The 17,902-nt window shown below is 40.7% G+C and overlaps 1 protein-coding gene across 1 annotated transcript; it reads right to left on the bottom strand.

The window, feature by feature from the left end:
* Positions 1 to 1,048: 1,048 nt before the first annotated feature.
* Positions 1,049 to 7,548, bottom strand: LOC120290483 (lipid phosphate phosphatase 2-like). The gene is made up of 7 exons (XM_039306756.1): positions 7,336 to 7,548; positions 7,088 to 7,175; positions 6,875 to 6,984; positions 6,652 to 6,745; positions 2,956 to 3,144; positions 2,680 to 2,843; positions 1,049 to 1,111 (listed from the first exon to the last, which is right to left on the bottom strand). The coding sequence occupies exons 1-7, from the start codon at positions 7,546 to 7,548 to the stop codon at positions 1,049 to 1,051; spliced, it is 921 nt and encodes a 306-aa protein (XP_039162690.1).
* Positions 7,549 to 17,902: the final 10,354 nt, after the last annotated feature.

Raw genomic sequence — 17,902 nt, 5'->3', positions numbered from 1 at the left:
ATCTCTTGTGAAATTCATGTGTGTTGCCAAGAATTATGTTCTTGAGGTCTTTGCTGCTATGTACCTCTAGTATTTGCTAGAGAAGAACAATTTCGTTGATAGTGAAGAATTTCGGGTAGACTCCGGTCTCGTGGTTTTTGATCTCCTCACATCGAGAAGGTTTTCCACGTAAAAGAATCATCTTGTGTTCACAAGAGGGGAGATTATTTTATTTCGCTACATTAATTTGATATTGTTCGAATTGTTACTGTTCTCCCATCAATCATTTTCTTAAAAAATATTTTCCAACAATGCCATATTTTTTGTAGAACGAACGGCGATTGGCATTTTTACTGGAAAGCGATTCATCGAGTGCTGTTTCAGCTCTTGTTTCGTAACGGCGTCCGCCCGTTCTTTGTTTTTTCTCTTCAGCCCGAGCACGAAGAGGTGGATCGTATTATTTACGTCAAAGGGAAGGGCCCCGCCATCCAGCAGCCCCTCCCCGATTCCATAGTCCAAGATACTTGTTTTTGGATTATATTGGCTAATCTCATCTTCCGGAAAGCTCCTTTGCTGATTTTAGGAGCGGTGGGTTCTAGAAAAACATATGAGATTTAATTTTAAAAAGAAAAATCCTTAAAACTAATCACTCCCATTCCATCCCCGACTAATTATTTATGTCAAGCAAAACGATCGATTATTTTTAAGAAAAATATTTTGCAAATTTTGGCGGAAGAAAAAAAAACGATTGAGATCTCTTCCTTAAAAGTAGTAAACTCTTTTTACTTTCTATAATAATCGTGTAGATAAATAACTAGAAGCACATTTATGTGATCATAATCTAGTAAAAAATCAAAATCCAACCCCACTCTTTAATTTAGCAAGACATAATGCTTTGTTGTTTAAGCAAAAAAAAAAAAAACAAAGGAAAAAAGAAAAATATTTATATTTAAACCCATCTATTGAACTCATCCCATCACATATGGGTTACAAAATAGATTTACGACCCATTCTCACATATCTAGCCCAAACCGAATTGGCCCGGGAAAATTGTGCCAAGCCATTTCTTTCATAGAAAAGCTCCACCCGTTCGCACCTCCACGCTGGAGAGGGTCAGGGAGTCAGAGACCTCCTGCACAGCCGAAAGAGAAAATTTCAGAAATGCAAAATGAAAAATACAAAAAAAAAAAAAAAAAAAGTCCATAAAATGCTTTTTTAGAATCTCTCTCCGTTCTAGGGGCGCAAAAACCCTATTTCTAGAGCAAAGATAACTAAGGCGCGTGGGATCCAAAAAAATTCATCCCGTTTCTCGGTGCTGCAAAGCAGTCGCGATCGCGTCTATTGCCTTGTCACCACTGTCCTCACGTTGGAGTCTGAACCGTGAAATACAAGTCAGAAAAGAAAATGTTGGGATTGATCGTGACTTATATATGCGCTAAATAGAAATTAAAAAAAAAAAAGGAAAATAAAATCCTATTTGAAGTTGGCGAAAGCAGTTGATTCGGATTCCTAGGACAGAGACATATATACATCTAGATATGTGCTCGTGGCCGCGGGTTGCTTTCGTTGGTCAAGAAATATTGAAGCACAGTTTCTCAAGCGAGTGCCTTTCGGGGCTATTTCGTGAGTTTATTCGTGAATGACATCCAATAAGAAATATTGTTCAAGCCAATTAAATTTTATGAGTTTAAGATTTGCGTGTAATTCCATCATAAAATGAAAAGATTATTTATCAAAAAATTGTAGGACTAAATACTGCATGAGTTATTTGATATTATTAGGGTTTGGGAAACACTGAGAGTGTTTAAACAATTCGAGTGTAATTGTAATTTTCGTTGTATCGCTTAATCTCTAGTAGAATTCGTTTCCGCATTGATTGGCTATGTTTTTTTGGGGGGGGTTGAATTATTGGCTATGTTGACAACGTACTTAGACAATCTCTCAGGAACAGAGTTTGTTTGGACGCACCGCATTCATCAATATTTGATAGCCGGAAGGAGAGGACGCCGTTCTAAAACCGTAATGACGAGTGATAGGTAGAGACTTGCCTTAAGTGGAAGGACCAAGCTCAACACACATCGTATAAATGATTCAAAGGTGTGCTTTATAGCTGCCTCCAACAAACATTCGACCAAAGCACGTCCAGCTACTAAAAGCATGGTTTCGTGCCGAAACCTGCAATTGAGCTTTCTCTACAAGTAGTTGTATAAGCCCAGTCGCTGCGGCTTGATCACTCCGTTTAAGTCGAGTTTAGACACCAGCCCGTGTTGCAGATAAACTCTTAACCGATGCATCTGATCGATCACTCGGTTTAAGTCAAGTCTTGACATTAGGCTTGTCATATAAATAAGTTTTGGATAGGAAAATCATGCAAGCAGTCATGGGGACAATAGCATATCCATTGATTCCGAACTTTCCATGCCATTATTTCATCCCGTGAATGAAGCTTCAGACTTGTGGTTGTTGCGGATGAGAAGAGTTAACCCTTTGAGCTGAAGAATGAACCCCATTTCTCTCTTCCATCGTATGAAAAAATGCACGAGGCGCCCAACCTGCATGAACATTTTACAACTGTCGATGAGTGGCGTACGGGACAATGAACTGAAACATGCGAACTAGACTCTGCTGTGTCCTCCAATCATTTTAAATCACGAGAAGTTTCTTATGACATACTGATGATGAACAATGATATGAACATACAGCTGAAGTAGGATATAACCCATGAAGGACATGACTTAAAAAGAAAGAAGTTGCTATTTTCGGAGCTTTATTGTTTGAGCTAGCTGCAAAGCGTGCAGACATACCATTCATATCATTTGGATGAGGGAAGAACTGCGAGTAACAGAATGCAGCAACGACCGAACCTGCATTAAGAAAAATTGGAAAGGTTGTGGATGAAAGTTATGTATTTCATCTGCAAAGACTAATTCGCATGACCTTTTCTTTTTGATCATTCATGCCACTTCTGATACTAACCTAAAAGAGCGCCGGCAAATACATCCTGACAATGGCGCCAATAGTCATCGACACGGGAAATAGCGACAAAGGCCACAAGAAGCAAAGGGAAATGTATGATGCAGAGTTTTGCAATGTGGCTCCAACGGTCAAATGCTCTAATTTTCCCTGCTAGATACCATGAAAGGTAACTGAGACCTGCGAAGGACCCTGGATGTGGACAATCAATGAGCCTTCTGCACGATTATACCATAGAAACAGAAGAATAAAAAGAAAAGTCGACTACGAAAACCGATTGTCTCAGGTTACTGTCTGATTTCGCCATTAGTTTGAGAATTGTCGAGAGATTTTAATTGCAGTTAAGCTATTCTCAACATTGGCTGCATCACGTTGACCAACATCTTTCTGAAAGGTTACGAACCATACTGAGCTGTGTGAATTCCGGAGTCAAATTTGCACGCCAATCTGGCGTTCCAGCAAAAAAAAAAACCTGCAGATGTATCAAGATTGCCCCGTTTTTTATAATTCCAGTATCTTGATCTCTAGCATCTGGGCAAGAATTGTTTAGAAGTCTCGCATCGAGTAAAATTAAGAAAACTGGTGACCCAGCGAAGAGGGCGAAGTCGAGTGTGACGTTAGAAAGTACTGCCTGTTTTTCCTATCCAGGTTTTCCTATCGAGGAGAACTCTGAAGCAAGATAGACATCAACTGGTTGAAGAAAGCCGCATTACAAGAATTGAATCAACCCTTTTATATCTTCTCACACGAGCACGATAAAAATGCTAGTCATTTAACGTATACTCACAAGAGGTATGCCCACTGGGAAAGCTTTTGTAGCTTTCCTTTATCACAGCCTTATCTCCATGACAGATGACATCCTTCATTATAGGATCACAGACCTGGCATGCGAATGACCATCGGAAGTTAAGGAATTGAATAACGCAAGAGATTTCTTTTGCTTATGCCTGTACGAGTAGCGGTTTATTCGAAGAAATTTGATCTCAGGGGAAGGCAGAGGGTGTTAAGCGAAAACCAAATGCCTGCAGCATGAAGATCGGAACTCACCCCTATCCCGTCAGGGAAACTCAGCCAGAGCAAGTCTGGTCTCAGTCGTCCGACAGTATCTTTCAGAGCATCGGTAATCATCGCAGTCGACACCACAGAAGATATAACCCCTGCAATTTGCATACATTCTCGACGTTGGCTAAAGATACTCTCGAACAATATTTCAGGGCGAACAGAGTTCGTCTAAATCGATGGGAACGATAGAGGAAGCACCCAAGATCGCTGGACGGACGTCATGAACGTCATCGCGGGTGAAGTAGTAAATGAGAGACGATGAACGGAAGAACTGTGGCGAGAATCTGCCCAGGACAAGTGTCGGGATTAGTCTTCTTTCGAGAGAGAGAGAGAGAGAGAGAGAGAGAGAGAGAGAGAGAGAGAGAGATTGGCGATGAGGACGGAGATTACATAGCAGATGGCAGCACCTGTGGAGTGAATATTTCGAGAGTTAGCGAGAACACTCACCGGGACAGCCCAAAAGAGCGTAGTGTTGGTATTTCATGTCGGTCATCATGTCTTCTCCAACAAGACGGCGAAACGGTTCTTTCATAAGCAAGATGGCTTCTATCACCAAAAGAAGCAAAAGAATCAACCAGTCATGCTTATGTGCCGTTGCCACCTTGAATCGAAGGGATCGAGGAATGTGAGATCCCAACTCGATGTCTGGCATTTTTGCGTGCCTGCACAGCCGAATCCATCATTTTGGAAGGAGAAGGAAATGTAGAAGCCACGGAAAAGTCGGATAAACGAAAGGGTTCGCACGCGAGGCGTGGGACATGAAAAGCACCTAGATACTTTAAACAAGCGATCTTGAAAGCCAGGAACCACACAGATAGCTAAACAGAGCAGCAAGTTAGCTAGGACAGACGATATTTTCCCTACAACTGTACCGTTTACCCCCGTCTTTCTGGGGATGATATGGAGTTGGTGAAGAGCAAGAGTGACTACAAGTTTGTAGTCGGGAAGGCCCAAACCATTTACGTCTGTTTCCGAAGTAGCCCTTTGCCTCGTCGAACGAGAAAAAGAGCAACAGCAACAACACATGCAAAGTTAGAAACCAAAAAAAGTCTGTCGGAAAGCTGAAATCGATATTTTTGGGTTCATCGGCTTCATCTTCAAGTTAGAACGTTACCAGACGCGCACACACCCATGCAAGCAAGAAGGATCATTTCCAGAATCCATTTCATCCGAAGAGCCGAAGCAGAAACGAAAGGTTGAATAGATTCAGAAGCGCATGACACAGACAGAGCGAGAGGGAGGGAGAGGGAGATAGTGGAAGAAGCCGAACCTTGCGAAACCGAATCAATCTGCGAGATGCCTTGAAGCGAAGCGGAGCCAAGAGTATTACTTCCTAAATGCAACGTGCAGGGGTCGCTTATATAAGCTTATACGGCGAAAGCGCCATGATGAAAACTGAAGCATGAAACGTCCTGCAGACCCCTGAGAAGCTGCGAGGATCGGAGGGATGACAATGACATTAACAATAAAGACAACGAAAAGAAATTGCTTTGCTTTCAGAAGTTACCCAGGTCAAATGAACTACGTTCGTCTTGCCAGATCTTCTTTCACCTCACTTCTTTTTTTCCTTTTTTTTTTTTTTTTCACAAAACACCTCTTCCTTTTACTTTTATTTTTTTCTTTCCGTTTTTATTTTTATATATTTTTTGAAAAATCGAGTTTTATATTATTTTTCTTTCTCATTTTCTTTTTTTTTTTTTTTTTCATTTTCTTTATTTTTCTTGTTCTCCTTCCTTGGCGTTCGCCAACCACAAGCCATAGACTCAAAGGTCACCTTTGGCGGGTTATTGGCCATCATAGTGGCTAGCAACCGGCCATGGGAAAAGAAGAAAAAAAAAAGAAAAACAAAGAAAAGAAAAATAATTTAAAATTTGATTTAAAAAAATTATCAAAAGGAGTGCATGGAGGAAATGATTTTCCTTAGCGAATGGTGGAAAATATTTTCTAGTTCATTTTCAAGTTTTGCCGACCATCGAAAATATTATCATTTTCTTGAAAAAGCCAAAGCACCTTGCTTAACTGAGACCTGCGAAGGACCTTGGATGTGGACAATCAATGAGCCTTCTCCACGGTCATACCATAGAAACAGAAGAATAAAAAGAAAAGTCGACTGCGAAAGCTGATTGTCTCAGTTCTGTCTGATTTCTGTCGATTTCGCAATTACTTTGAGAATTGTTGAGAGATTTTAATTATTGCAGTTTAGCTATTCTCAACATTTGCTGCATCATGCTGACCGACATCTTTCTGAAAGGTTACGAACCATACTGAGCTGTGTGAATTCCCGAGTCAAATTTGTAAACCAATCTGACGTTCCAACCAAAAAAAACCTGCAGATATATCAAGATTGCTCCGTTTTTTTTCTAATTCCAGTATCATGATCTTTGGCATCTGGGCAAGAATTGTTTAGAAGTCTCGCATTGAGTAAAACTAAGAAAATTGGTGACCCAGCAAAGAGGGCGAAGTCTAGTGTGACATTAGAAAGTGCTGGCTGTTTTTCCTATTCAGGTGGTCCAGTTCAAAAGGCCTTTCGAGGAGAATTCAGGATTGCAGAAAGCCACATTACGAGAATCGAATCAAACCATTCTTATGTTTTCACACGAGCATGATAAAAAAACCAGTCGTTTCACGTATACTCACAAGAGGTATGCCCACTGGGGAAGCTTTTGTAGCCTTCCTTTATCACAGCCTTATCTCCATGACAGATGACATCCTTCATCATAGGATCAAAAACCTGGCATGCGAATGACCATGGGAAGTTTAAGGAATTGAATAACGCAAGAGAATTCTTATGCTTACGCCTGGGGAAGGGAGGGGGTGTTAAGCGAAACCAAATGCCTGCAGCATGAGGATCGGAACTTACCCCTATTCCATCAGGGAAACTCCGCCAGAACAAGTCTGGTCTTGGTCGTCCAACAGTATCTTTCAGAGCATCGGTGATCATCGCAGTCAAAGCCACGGAAGATATAAGCCCTGCAGGTTGCATATATTCTCCACGTCAGCTAAAGGTTCTCTCGAAAAATATTTGAGGACGAACAGAGTTCGTCTAAATCGATGGGAAGCATAGAGGAAGCACCCAAGATCGCAGGACGGAAGTCATGAACATCGTCGCGGGTGAAGTAGTAAATGAGAAAGACGACGAACGGAAGCACTATGGCGAGAATCTGCCCAGGACAAAGGGTCGGGATTAGTCTTCTTGAGAGAGAGAGAGAGAGAGAGAGAGAGAGAGAGAGAGAGAGAGAGATTGGCCATGAAGACGGAGATTACGTAGCAGATGGCAGCACCTGTGGAGTGAATATTTCAAGACTTAGCGAGAACACTCACCGGGACAGCCCAAAAGAGCGCAGTGTTGGTCTTAAGAGGAGGGTATTTCATGTCGGTCATCATGCCAACAAGACGGCGAAACGGTTCTATCATAAGCAAGATGGCTTCTATCACCAAGAGAAGCAAAAGAATGAGCCAGTCATGCTTCTGCGTCATTGCCACCTTGAATCGAAGGGATCGAGGAGTGTGAGATCCCAACTCGATGTCCGGCATTTTTGCGTGCCTGCATAGCCGAATCGATTACTTTGGAAACAAGAAGGGAAGCCAGAAGCCACGGAAAAGTCAGATAAATGAAAGGCTTCACCCACAAAGAATGGGACTTGAAGGCCAGGAACCAATCACGCAGATTTAGTCAAGGAAAGGTGGACATTGGAGTGTAGATCGAAAAGTAAAAAATGGGGAGAAGTTGCGTTTTAGATTAGAAAAGTTGTAAGTAGACAAAAGCTTCAGCCAGAGAACAAAATATCAAGAAAATGTGAAAACACCCGTCTTTTTCTGGGAATGATATGGAGTTGGTGAAGAGCAAAGGCGACTGCAAATTTGTAGTCTACAACGCCCAAACCAAGGAAAAAAAAAAAGCAACGGCACATGCAAAGTTAGAAAGCAAAAAAGGTTTGTCAAGAAACTGAAATCGATATTGTCGGGTTCATCGGCTTCATCTTCAAGTTAGAACGTTACCCCACACACACACCCATGCAAACCAGAAGGATCATTTCTGGAATCCATTCCATCGGAAAAGCCGAAGCAGAAACGAAGGGTCGAATAGATGCAGAAGCGCATGAGAGAGACAGAGGGGAAAAAGTCGAAGAAGAAGCTGAACCTTGGGAAAATCGGTTCAATCGGCGAAGCGAAGCAGAGGCAAGAAAACTCGTTTCGAGAATGGACGTGCATGGGTCTGGAGTCTGGACCGAGTTGTATATATATGCAGCATCGCAGGACGAAGACGGACAAGCTAGTCCGAGTTGAATCGCAGGATGAAAACTGACACCATAGACCGAGAAAGGGACGTGCGTGGGCAATGGACTGATTTATACATTTATGCAGCATCTGAGGATGAAAACGGAACCTACAGTCCGAGAAAGGGACGTGCGTGGGCAATGGACTGATTTATACATTTATCCAGCATCTTAGGATGAAAACGGAGCCTACAGACCGAGAAAGGGACGTGCGTGGGCAATGGACCGATTTATACATTTATGCAGCATCTCAGGATGAAAACGGACTCCATAGACCGGGTTGAATCGCAAGATGAGAAGGGGCACCAAAAATCGTGTTGACCACCTGAATGCGTATCAACGGAAGATCATAAGATTTAGAAAAGAAGAAGGAAAGAAATTGCTTAGCACGCAGAGTGACCCCAAATTCAAGTGAACGCGATCCTTCTTGTGGCATCGACGGCATCGACGACCCCTGTGGAAGGCACGTACGAAGCAAGAACGGCACCTACCCTGACGGGCTGCACGGCTCTTTCGATCATCCCGGAATTCATGTCCCCAACCACAGCGAGCGAGCACGTGTCGACGCCCTTTTGTTCCTCCAAGAACAAGAAATCAATTTTAAGCGAAAGTTATGATCGGTGCATAATGAAATTAAATAAGGATATTTTAGTTAACGAGGTTGTTGAGCATGATAACCAAAAGGTTCTCTTTTCTATATAATTTGTGAGTACCGTGTTGAAGATGGTGGTGATCTTTCTTATGAAGTATGTGTTCCGCTTAGACACGATTGGACCGCCAAGAAAGATTTGGGGGCCCCGAGTTCGGGACAGCGATTTGACTTGTGTTTACCGGAAGGCGATTCATTGCGAGCTGTTTCAGCTCTCCTTCTCTCGTAACCGCGTCCCCCCGGTTCTTCGTTCTTGCATTTCAACCCGAGCACGAAGAGGTGGTTGTATTATTATTCATGTCGAAGGGCCCCGCCGTCCTACAGCCCCTACCTAATTCAATAGTCCAAGATTCTTGTTTTTGCATTACATTGGCTAACCTCACCTTCCTGGAAGCTCCGTTTGCCGATTTTAGGAATGTGTGGGTTCTCTACTAAAATGGAGAGAAAAACATATGAGATTTATTTTGAAAAAGAAAAGTCCTTGAAACTGATTGCTCCTGTTCCATGGAAAATGTTTAAATGAAAATTATTGTCTACAATGAAAACTTCTTCCCCGACTAATTATTTATGTCAAGCAAGATAATCAATTATTTTTAGGAAAAATATTTTGCTAAAAAAACGATTAAGATCTCTCTTTCTATTGTATATAATAATCATGTAGATCAATAACCAGAAGCAGATTTGTCGAGAAGCCGCAATCGATATTTTCGCATTCATCAGCTTCATCTTCACGTTAGAACGTTACCACACACACAAACCCATGCAAGCAAGATGTCACGCCCTGAACCTCGAGAACGCGCACATCCCACTGCGGTCGATAGAAAAGTGACTTCCCATGACACGTCATCGACCCATTCTCTTTTTGATGCACATGCAAAAGCAAGTAAATAATCCCCAAACAAAATTCAATTGGGATAGAAAAGCAGGATCACATTTTCAAAACTAACCACATACTTTTTATACATATCAAACCAGTTCATTTACAGGACTAGGCTATTAACAAAAGATCTACAGAAGATCAGTCCTCAAAAACTAAGCTGTCCTAAGATCAGCTAGACAGGTCCATTCGCCAGCTCTTCAGTCGGGATCAACGAAGTCAAAAATTCTCTCAGCGACCCTCACTAGTCTACCAAAAAGCTCCGAAGGATCCGCCATCTAGGGACCTGAAATATTATCCCACAGCCGGGATGAGATAATGTCTCAGCAAGTCCTACCCTCTAAAACTCGATTAGGAAGAAAATAAGCTTGAGGGTGCTCTAGCCACACAAAGAGAATAGAGGACTTACCTCGCCTCAGTCCTTCCTGCACGTCAGTGAAATTCATACGTCGATAAATTCATACCATCTATCAATTCATATCATCTATCAATTCATACCATCTATCTATCCATCCATTAATAAATCACGGCTCACACAAGCTGACATGGATGCAATGATCTCACAAGCTGATATAGATGGTAGCTCGCACAAACTGATATATGGATCGTTGCTCTCACAAGCTGATAAACGATCATTGCTCTCTCAAGCTGACATATATAAACCAATTGCTCACCAAAGCGGTGCATATATTTAAACCATAGAACTAGGTATACAATCCAATAACATCCAATGATTCAAACTGATCCTACAAACCAATTACGGTGCCAAAAGCCAACACCGGGTATTTTCAAGTTAAATACCAAAACTTCTCCAATTTCACTCAATGCCACACTTTGGAATTATTAACCATAATCATTATTTCCACTCAATTTCTCAATTTAACAAATAATTAGCACAAATCGACCGCACTCTTTGCGATCGGCGCGAAATTCTAACGACCGACCATCCCAAAGACAAAATTTTCGAAATTATTAAATAGTTAAATTTAATTCCGAAAATTAAATAATTAAATATTATATTATAATAATTTAATATAATAAAATAATATTTAAAAAAGCGAAATAATTAATTAATTAATTAAAAATAATTAATTATGGCTTAAACTAGATTACACTAATTTAAACATACAATTAACCATAATTAAACATCCATTAAACTAATCATACAACTAATCTAATTTACATTAAAATAATCTAATCTAACCACCTAAACCTAATTAGACTAATCTAAACACTCCTTAAGCATGATTATCTTACTAAGCGAGGTTTAGAGGATAAACTCACCGGTTTTGCGCGCTGGTGAGTTCACGGCGACTACGTCGCCAAGGCGGTCGATAAACCCTGAAGCGTTGACACCAACGAAGGCCGAGAAGACACTGAAAACGGGCCTCGAAGTTTGGAACTTCTTGCTATCTTCTACTTCTGATCTAGGCTAAACTGCATAGAAGAAACCAGCAACTTCAACGGCGAAAATGGGCCGATCGAAGCTCCGGCGAGCGAGTGTTTGGCAACCGGCGGCTCCCAAGGGTCAAGGGAATCTTATTAGAGGTTGGTATGGGTGGAGGTAGGGTAGAAATTGGGAGAAAATGGCTGAAAACCGCGAAACGGGCCAAACAGGCGGAACCAGGCGAGTCTAGACGGTCCGGCGAGCGACGGCTTCGAGCGGCCGTACGGGACGGCCGGAGAATCGTTCCAGCGGCGAGGTGCTCCGGAACGGTCTGGATGTCATCTTCGCAGCGATGGGTGGCTCATTTGCTGATTTAACCGGGAAGTTAACTTTTTACTTGGATCTTTGGCGAAAGGTCGGTTGGAGCAAAAACTGGAACAAGGGGAAAACAAAGGAGGAAATGGGGTCCGATGGGCATGCGATGGTGGAGGGCTAATGCTGCTCGGTTCCTCTGGTTTTTGCTGAGCTTCTCTCCTTCAACAATAATGGAGAAAGCCTTGGATTAAAGGAGAAGAAGCTGCTGAAGAGTGGGGGGTCTCCTTGGGCTCTCTAGAGCTCAACACTTGCCATCTTCTCATTGGCTTTGCCTCCACCATGACACCACATGACCTCAGCCACTCTCTCTCTCTCCTCCAATCTTCCTCTACAAGCTTGGCAATAGGTGCAAAATGTGGTGTGCCATGGGAGCTACGAATTTTGGACATTCCCCCATTCAATTCTCTCTCAATTCCATCCAATTGAAGCTCAATTAAATCAACCCATGTGTCCTCGGCCTTCTCATGACATTTCTCCATCAAATGATTCAACTTGCATCCCGAAGATTCGATTAAAAACAGCCCTCTAACAATCCCGAACAAAAACAGCCTTAGTTTGCTTTTCCGCCAAAAATTTCGGTTTGTAGAAAAATCTTCTGAAGATGAGTCGACGTTCCTAAAATGAATTGTGACATGGCAGAACTTTCAATTTCTGAATTCGGATTTAAAATCACGGTTAATTTCAATCTGGCATGATTCGAGCGCGTCCTAATCTATCGAGAAGCTTTTAGGAAATTTTCAGTGCAATTGACCCGTGGTTGATTATTTTCAAGCCATGAAGTAATATTCGACACATTGGCGACTCTCGATTGTCGTGAAAATCTTGAGGTTTCAAATATGAACACAAGATACCCAAAATGACAGAATAATCAGTTCAGTGTCGGTCGACGAGGATATTGAAATCAGGTGGAATCACTTATGCTCTAATTACATATCTTAGTCGAATCGACCTATTATTGATTTCTGTTCGATTCTGACAGTATCATAATGATCCTTGCAGATTTATACGGTCGAGCAGTAGGTTCATGGTCAGATTCTCAAGCCTATTGCATTTAAATTCCTTAACGGCTTCACCTAATAGACTAGTTATCTCGTAAGTCATCAGCTCGGAGAATTGAACTATAAGCGCGTCGATGAAAAGTCTGTCTCATTTAATTTGAAAATAGAATTAGAAATTTGGGATGTCACACAAGAAGGACCATTTCCAGAATCCATTTCATCCGAAAAGCCGAAGCAGAAATGAAGGGTCAGATAGATTCAGAAGCACATGATAGAAACGGTGGAGAATGTCAGAGAAGCAAGACCTTGCGAAACCGATCCGATCTGCCAGAAGCCTTGAAGTAAAGCGAAGCCAAGAGTAATATCACTTGCTAAATGCAAAGCGTAGGCACGGTTCAAACGATGTATACCCACATATATTAGAAGGTAGGCGCACCACTTAGGGTGAAATGTCAGTCCTACCCTTGCGAGGATTAGGAGTGCTAAATTTGATAATGACATGATGGTAAGTCAAAATTTAGGTAGTCCTCTAGCGCACGGCAATCTTTTTTTTTTTTTTTTTTCCAAATCCAAGGAGCCAGTGATTGCGCGGTCGAGCGACCGACCGACACCTTTCTTTCCTTCGACTCGGTCAACGAATTCTCAAACAAATTCGAAAAGATATATTTATTTTAATAGCTCGAGCTCACTAAGAATTCAACCGAGGCATCAAATTTAAAAGACAATACCCCTTATTAATAGAATTATCATTTGAAGTGTAAGTCGCTAAGACCAAAAATATATTGACATAAATCTACTTCATTTCAAATTAAGGTAGAATTTAAAAATGAATAACTAATACAACCCATCAACGGAACGAAAGTTCTTCTAGTTTCGATCGTAATTTTATTTCCATTTAGCAACATATATTCTTACTCTAAAAGTGTCAATAAATTTAATCGAAGGATTACAATGAAATTACAGTTCATTTAATATAGAACGATGGAATTTAAAAAAATCTGAAAAAAGGGGGAAAATACGTCTTTGTATATATGAAACACTGTATCCAAATGATCATGGCAATTTGGAGTTGCAGAAAATGAAAGGAAAATGAAGGAAGGTTTTCCACTTATTTCACAAAAAAAATAACTTTCAGGAAAACTTTTCCGAATTTTCAGGCGTTGGTTTCATGGAAAACAAACTAGTTGAGAAAAATATTTTCCATCAATGGAACAAAAAGTCTTCTAAAATTGGGGAAAATGTTTCCCACTTTTCAAGTACGGGAAAATATTTTTCCATATTTTCTTTTACCTCACCTTTTTTTTTCACAAAACAACTCTTCCTTTTACTTTTTTTTTTTTTTTTTTTTATATATTTTTGAAAAAAGGAGTTTTTATTTCTTCTTCTTCTTCTTCTTTTCATTTTCTTTATTTTTCTTGCTCTTCTTCCTCAGCCGATTGCTGGCCATAAGATAGCGAGGATCTAGCTTGCTATCGTTGAGCGAGCTCGGCTTCGTCGGATCAAGCGAGGCTCGACCTCATTGGAATCTAGTAAGCTAGAGCCTCGCCAACAGCCTATGGCGAGGCTCGAGCTTGATATAGCTAGTAATAGCACCTAGAGGGGGGTGAATAGGTGTTTAAATAATTTCTCGAGATATGAAAGCAATATTAAGCAAACAATAGAAAGGAAGCTCTCATTTAGTTAACAAAACGAACTAAGAACAAAGTAAAGTAGAGAGTAGGGAAGAGAAAATTGAACATAATGTTTATAGTGGTTCGGCTTATTTCAAGCCTACGTCCACTCTTTCGCACCCTGACGACCTCGGGGCTGGATTTCACTATGAACAAAAAAGATGTTACAACACTGCTTTCCCTTGATTCCACAGTGTAGATATTTTATCACACTTCCTCAAGATATCTCAAAGTATAGACTCTCTTTTGCGTACAAAATTTCGCTCAGCAAATGAATTGACTAAGAATCAAAGAGCTTCAGACTTTGGAATTCTTCTATCATACACACCTCGAACCCTTGGAACGTCTTTCTTTTATACTCCTTTGTGCCATCATACTCGTTGGCACTTACCAAATGAATTCTTCCAATCCTCCTGTTGGACAGAATCAATTAGGAAGATTGTTCGAGCTATTAAAGGAACATGTCGATAGCCTATCAATCATGCTCGCCCATACAATCAGGATCTTGGTTTCCATAAGTAGAACCTTCCAAGAATACGTCGCAAATCATCAGATCTTTAATCATTCTTGATCTGAATAAAAAAATCCGTTATGTCATATCCAGCCAAAAGATCTTCTCCAGTCGATAAGGCCAAATCCTTAATGAAGTAGATTTGGATAGCCTTTCTTCAACGGATTAGAAACTATCAATGAGAATAGACTTTGAGTCTTGAGTCTAGTAGTCCGGAGGTCTTCAGACTTTAATAGTAGAGTCTGCAAAGCTTCAGATTAGACTGATAGAAACGTTTTGTCAGCTTCAAAATATTCCAGAAAGATTTCTCCAACAATCTCCCCCTTTTTGATGATGACAAAACTTTCCTGCAGATTTGAATAACTTTGACCTGCAAAATATTACTCAAGCAAATATGGATATCTCATAAAGATTAATAGCTTAATGATAACACTAGAATCTGCAACCACAGAAGATAGGTTAGTCTTTCATGAGAGCTTAGCCATTCATAAGATATCAATAGTACTTAATATAAATAGCAGTCAAATCCAAATCCAAATCCACGTTCAGTCGATCCTCATCCAGACACAGACACACAAGTCACACACACATCAAAACAACTAAAAATTCAACAAGTTTAAGTTCAAAGATTTCAAATCTCGCATCTCTCCCCCTTTTTGTCATCATAAAAAAGGTTGAGATGGGAATATAATGGAGTCAAGTTTGCTTGGGAATGCGAACAAGCTGGAAATCTCCCATGGACTGGATGATGCCTTTCAACTTTTTTAATTCTTCCTTTAGATGATCCACCTCTTCACCTTTAGCATTGGCTTGAATCTGAAGAGCAAGGGCTTGGATCTGATCAGACAATGAAACGGAAGAAGCTTGTCCTGCATTCTTCAAGTTGTGAACTTCGCTTTCCAAAGCATATATCTGACCCCGTATTTCCAAAAGAACATCAATGATTTTGCGAAAATCTGCTGAATTATCAGTCTGCGTACTGCTTTGGCACGATCTGATGGGGTAAAAGCAGACGATGGTATATCAGCATAATCACGCAGATTTGGCGATGAAGCACCATGTCCCTCCTTAGGAAATTGAGAGGCATGAATGTCTTCTAGATCTCTTTGGAGAGCGATCGACTCCTTCACGGTTGAAACAGGATATGAGGACATTCCTCTGTTTTCACCATCTCCCCCTGTTTCCATGGCTTTAGGTGGATAAGAGAGTTCCTCATGCTCTCCTTCCTATTGATTTTCTCTGTCTTCATCTTCAAACCTTTTCTTCTCTTCTTCTCTTTCTTTAGCTTCTCTCTCCTCTTCTTCCTTCTCCTCTGCTTCTTGCTTCTCTATTTATGTTTCTTCTTCTTCTATCTCCTGTTCTTCTCTCTCCTCTGCTTCTTTCTCCTGTCATTCCATTGATTCTGGAACAGAACGACTCGGCTTCTTTAATGCTATGGCAGAAATTGTGAGGTCATCCTCATCATCTTCATCAGTAATGAGAACTTTTCTCCTTTTGGATGGAGCAACCATGGGCTCCTTCCCTTTTCTTTTCGCTGCTGAAGAGACTTGATGAGATTTGACAGGGGTTTTCTCCTTAAATTTCTCCAACTCCTTGTCGAGTTCTTTCAGACGCATTTTGGACACCATTTTCAGTCCTACCACCATCTTGTCACATGGTTGAATGTAGAGAATTTGTGGAGGCTGAATATTCAAATGTTTGAATATCTTTGACACAAGACTTGGATAAGGAAGTTGCCCCTTGTCCTTCACCACTACTCTATACATGTGAAACAGAATAGTGTGAGGAAGAGAAAAATTTTTCCCAACATTGATGGCGTACATCAGCTTTGCCTCTGAATTAGAAACATCAGTCTTGAAGGTTGATTTCGATCTGAGGCAATTAATCACAATTTTGTGAAGCAGAATATTGAACGCATGCATCCTTGAGTAGGAAATCCTTCCCTCTGTCATTCTGTCTTTAAAAAGTTCCAATGTTGCACGAGCTATAGAGACATTGATGGGTTGATATCTCCCTCTCTCAACCCCAATCACATCTGCCAACATATCCACATCCACTACAAAGTCCTGATCTCGGACACTAAAAGAGATTCTATTCGCATCCAAGAAACTAAGATTTGAATAGAAATATGCAGTTAATTGAGCATAGGCTTCTGTGGTGTCCAAACAGAACTGTTTAAGCTGAAGAAAACTGAACTTTTCCCTAAAATTTACATTTACAGCATCAAAAAAATCAAAATCCACACTCCTAGGGTTTATCACCACACGCTTCAACAATTTGGAGTATAGATCCTTATGTTCCTTCAATCTAAACAACTCTGTTCTTTTTCCTCGAATTTTCGACGCAACACCCATTCTTGGTTAAAATTCTTTGTACAATCTGTCATCATCATTTCCATCTATCGGATTAAATCCTCCAACACGCGGATCACTTGGGATATTTGCAAGGGTTTTTTCTGCCAACCCCTTTGGAGTAATTTCCAAACTCTCCATTTTTTGCAAAAAGATGTACTCATTCCCATATCCCTTGTCCTTAAGAAACTCATCGATGTAGTTCAATGGAGTACCAATGCTCTTTAAAGCATGGTAAAGCTTATAAATAAAAGAGGGTTTTTGAACTCTTACAGGATCCGCGTCTTCAATGATTTCTTCCTCTTATTGATGACCAGCATCCTATGGACTAGATGGTGGAGAATGACACTGCTGAGAATGTTGTGGGCTCTGCTGCTGACTTGGTGACTCCTCTTCCTCGGTGAGATCAAAGTGAGTAGGCCCCTTACTCATTCGCCGTGGTCCCCTGCTTGCGATTCTTGAAGACTTTCTTGAAGACGACATCTTTCTCAGTCTTTGAAAGATTCCTTGCTTGAAGTCAAGAACCATGATTGTCTGAGACTGAGAGTCTCTAAACTTTAACTTCTTCAAGCTTCAAAATGTTGAGTCTGGAACGGATGATTTCAAAATGACTTTTCTCCAAAGGCTTTGTAAATATATCCGCCAGTTAGTTCTTTGAGTCAACAAACTGAATTGAAACTTTTCCATTTTGAACATGATCTCTAATCAAGTGATATTGAATTTCTATATGCTTTACTCTTAAGTGAAGAATCGGATTTTTGGTAAGATTGATTGCACTGGTGTTGTCACAGTT

The sequence above is a fragment of the Eucalyptus grandis genome, chromosome 2 (genome assembly GCF_016545825.1).
Source record: "Eucalyptus grandis isolate ANBG69807.140 chromosome 2, ASM1654582v1, whole genome shotgun sequence".
Classification (NCBI taxonomy): Eukaryota; Viridiplantae; Streptophyta; class Magnoliopsida; order Myrtales; family Myrtaceae; genus Eucalyptus; species Eucalyptus grandis.
The sequence above is the reverse complement of the archived record's forward strand: the minus strand, read 5'-3'. Positions and strand labels throughout refer to the sequence as shown.